Source organism: Anarrhichthys ocellatus, unplaced genomic scaffold, assembly GCF_004355925.1.
Source record: "Anarrhichthys ocellatus isolate YVR2014 unplaced genomic scaffold, GSC_Weel_1.0 scaffold3813, whole genome shotgun sequence".
NCBI classification, from domain to species: Eukaryota; Metazoa; Chordata; class Actinopteri; order Perciformes; family Anarhichadidae; genus Anarrhichthys; species Anarrhichthys ocellatus.
In genome coordinates, this window is record NW_022283787.1 from 1 (window position 1) to 4,131 (window position 4,131).

Sequence of the window (4,131 nt, forward strand, 5' to 3'; positions counted from 1 at the left end):
TAAAGCAGGGGATGCTTTAGGGCGGGGCTACACGGTGATTGAGAGGTTGCTGCTGCAGAACTTATCTAAGTCCTATTTCAACGCAAAGATTAAAGATGTTGCAATACCATTTTTCCTTTCGGATTATTTTTGGGACGGTGGCAAAAAATAATAATATTCTGGATCCTTGTCGACCAACTGATGTAATCAAACAACAAAGAGATCTGTATCTGTTAATATGGATCATCAATGATCGGCGGCAGAAAGAACGTGATGAGGGATCTTTAAAAGTCATATTTGCTGACTTAGGTCTCTGTGGTCTTAGGTGATCCGTGAGGGTTTTGATCCGTTGCACCGCTAATACTGATCAAAAATAATCGTGATTATCATTTTTCTCCATCATGGTGCAGCTCTAGTGTGTGTAGCGCTCGTTTCACTCAGCGATGCAGAACTCACCGCTGGAGACTGAAGCTCCACAATCTGCTCACTTGGAATCCATGTGGCCTTCACCAGGTTTCCTCTGCAGTAGAACAAAAGCAGACAGTGTCCATCTCAACCCAAATACTTTACATTATGAGCAAAGAATAGAATAAAAATGCAAAAGAGTTAATAGACAGACGCACAACCCCGACATATTATCGTCTTTTACAGCTGCTTATTTACTCGTGCTACAGATGTGGAGCAACATTAGGGTTTTTTTTGGAGTCTTGTTTGAATGTGCGTCCAATATTCATGATGATTATTCATCCAAAAATCGTATTGTGTAAGCATTTTGTAAACGCAAAGTCAACCTTGCAATATCGTCACGATATCGAATATCCAAGGTATTTGGTCATAAATATCATGAATATTGTATTTACTCCAGCCGTAGCTGAACTTTAATGTGCCAAGAAAGCTAATCTATGAGGTTAAAGAAAACCTACGCTTGTTTCCTGAACTGCAAACGTTTCTCTCTGACAACAGGGCTCGTGGATGTTCACGACTACTCACAGCTTCTCCACTCGCTCCTCTGATATGAGGCTCCAGTGCTCAGTCAGACTCTGCTCAAGCCGCCGTCTTTGCTCGTCCGAGTCATCGGGGAAGAAGTCCTTCTGTCCTCTGACGGGGATCTTGTGGCTCCTGGACCGGGCTGCAAACAGTTCAGATGGACTGAAATTTAAAGAAAGAAAAGAAGCTTCAGCTTCCGGCCTTTGATCATCTGATCAGGAAATAAAGGCAAGACGTATAAATATATGCACTTAATGATCTGGATTAAAAAAATGTAGTTTTAAATTGAACTTCTTAGAGTCAATGAAGAAGTTAAAATGAAAGTATTCTAAATATAGCATTCACTTAAACTGATAATGATTCTTTTAGGAGTCTAAAATACGTCCCATTGCTCCATCTACTGTAGTAAAACACTGACTATAGTAGAAGTACCTCAAACAACCCTTTAATGGAGATGTTAACATTAGTTTGTAGTTTCTAACATTAGGGATTCAAGGTGAGCAGTGCACGGACTTTGAATAGTTTGATCTCTTAAAAAAAAGACACAACTTTAGAGCATCATTCAAGAAGAAGCAAATATCTCTTTCTATTAAAATATCCAAAATACCTGCTTATCCGTCCTAAAGAGACGAAAGACGCGGTGTGGTTTGAAGTCGGGTAGCTGCATACAGCAGTTACATGCACAGAATGTATCATTCTAATGGGAACCACAATAACTGATTACATCCTGATGTGTTACTACATTATAAACACAGCATTCACGCGTGTTGCTGCACGCTCTACTGCTCGGTGTTATATTACTTATGAAGCACAGCTGCATATAATAACAGTATTGTGTACTGTCATCGTGAGTCATATGTTCATGAGACCTCGCCCAGTCGTCTTACATTCATCTGAAAACAGGAAGTATTCAGACTCCTTACTGCAGTAAAACTATCAATACCAAGCTGTACAAATACCCTGTTACAAGTTAAAGTACTGCATTGAAAATGTTACTTAAATGAAAGTGTGTAATCAGGATGATGTCCCCTGTGAGTTTATATAAATATATATTTAAAGATGTATACATTTATATATGTTGTTACTCATTCATGTTTAAGGAGACAAAATGATGCAACGCTGCAAATAAAAATGTATTTATTTATATTAAATTATATATTATATATAAATATATGATTAATATTAATATATATCAAAAATATTATTCATAAATTAATTTTATTTAAATTTTTAATATTTTTATAATGTTGAAGTTTTTGTGACGGTGTCACTTTGAGCATTGAGTAATTGTGACTTCATAGCGTTACGTTAACATTTAACGTCAACATTTAACGTAAAAGTACTTACGTAAAGGAGCTGAATACTTACTACTGCACCACTGAGAACAACTCAAAAAAACATAAAAGGTACACAAAAATGAATAAAATAAAACACATATTTTATAAGTATATAAGTATTGCTCTCGTGTCGATGACTGTACGAATGTTACCCGTTAGAGAAACTCACGCACGTTAATATTTCATTGTAGAACTTCAATTCGGGCTCCTTCTTGTTTTGGTCCGCCATGTTTAATCAGCTCCCCCAGGTCACTACTGCGCATGACATTTTTCAGTGGAGCTGATTGGTTAGTTTTCACTTCTTCTTCTTCTTTTTTCTTTTTTGAGGTTTTTATTGGCGGTTGGCAAACATTACCGCCACCAGCTGGCTGATATTCCAAATAAGACAACAATCCTGCTCAGCCGTTTACATGATTATTGAAAATTATATATATATACTGTATATTTACATACATAAATATTCATATATACAAATATATTTATCTATTTATATATACAAATATAAATATATATTTGTTTTTTGCCCTTATTCAACAATAAGACAATTCCTGCTAAGCTGTTTACATGGTTATTGAAAATATATATACATACATAAATATTTATATACACAAATGATAAGAATCTGTAAACAGAGGAAACACTTCTTTTATGGTATTTTATTCTGAAACTTTTTTTTTTTGACAGGTGCCAGTTTGACAGGCATAGCAACAGTAACCAAGAGGGGGGAGGCTTAGCAAAGGATCAGTTGTTCCGAGATTTGAATTTATTGCTTTAAAAAAACGTTGGTTGCCTAGCAATGGTTGCTGAGCAGCAGAAGTTGTTTGGGTTCAGCCAATCAGAGCCTCCTTCCGTCTGCCTTTCCTCCTCTGAACTAGGAATGCTCACTGAACTCTCTACAGCACACGTTGTCTAGTCTTAATACTTTCAAACAGTATTTGAGGAAAATCAGTCATGAAGTACTCAGAGCTCAACATACCGATGAGCCACAACAAATCAACGAGTGCAATGGATACTTCAGAAACACAGCAGACTCAAAGGTTTACCATCCACCCACAGATCGAGGGCTATTTCGATAGCCTGACAGCAGAACAGTGGGAAGTGTTGGCATCGTGCGCCCCGGATGACTCCTCCAGAATTCTTATGTTAGAACTGCTTTTGGACATAATCTCAACCGTGTCCAAGACCTTGGTGGCCGCTTCAAGCAGCAGAAAGTCGGTGTCTCGAGAAGAGGTCAAGGCCTATCTGGGCAACACAGTCCTAGAGGAATTTAAAAAGGTGCTAAACATACCAGTTGGAGTCCAGTGCAAAAGCGGAGACCTCTTGACAAAACTGATCAGGTCAGAGATTGCAGACAATGTCAATTATGCCCTCTGCCCTCTGGCCCCAGAGCACATCCCTAACCCCGGCAGACTAAGTACAATGGTTTATTACGCCCTAACAATGATAAAGACATTCATAGGGAAGATGAAAAGGCTGTTTAAACCTCGTCCAAGAAGGCAGAGACCGAGTCCAGAATACCAGGTGTCAACCGACAGTGACGAGGGACCAATAACCGAGGAGAAGGTCCCATCAGACGGCCTGACTGAGTCGGAAATCATCCAGAGGCAGTTGGATGACATGACTGAGCCTCTCCTGAATGAAATGTCAGACGCTGAGTTTTAGGTTCTCCAATCTGACTGCTTCCTGGAAAAAGGTCTTCCGTGAGTTGACCTGAAGGGATCGGAGAAGACAGCCAAGACTCGAGGGCAAAAAGTCAAGAGCTTTATGACAAAGCACTTTGTCAAAACATGGCTGAATAGGATACTGCTTCAAATGAAGACCAAATTCA

At 38.7% G+C, this 4,131-nt stretch overlaps 1 protein-coding gene across 2 annotated transcripts; it reads right to left on the reverse strand.

Moving 5' to 3' along the window:
- Nucleotides 1-140: 140 nt before the first annotated feature.
- On the reverse strand, nt 141-2,536 carry LOC116379157 (tRNA-splicing endonuclease subunit Sen54-like). Of its 2 annotated transcripts, none has more exons than XM_031841091.1 (3): nt 2,477-2,536; nt 970-1,128; nt 141-499 (listed from the first exon to the last, which is right to left on the reverse strand). In XM_031841091.1, exons 1-3 carry the CDS (start codon nt 2,530-2,532, stop codon nt 379-381), a joined length of 336 nt encoding a protein of 111 aa, XP_031696951.1. In that variant the 5' UTR covers nt 2,533-2,536; the 3' UTR covers nt 141-378. The 2 variants fall into 2 exon arrangements, with proteins under 2 accessions (XP_031696951.1, XP_031696950.1); XM_031841090.1 differs by lacking the exon at nt 2,477-2,536 and adding an exon at nt 1,574-2,121.
- Nucleotides 2,537-4,131: the final 1,595 nt, after the last annotated feature.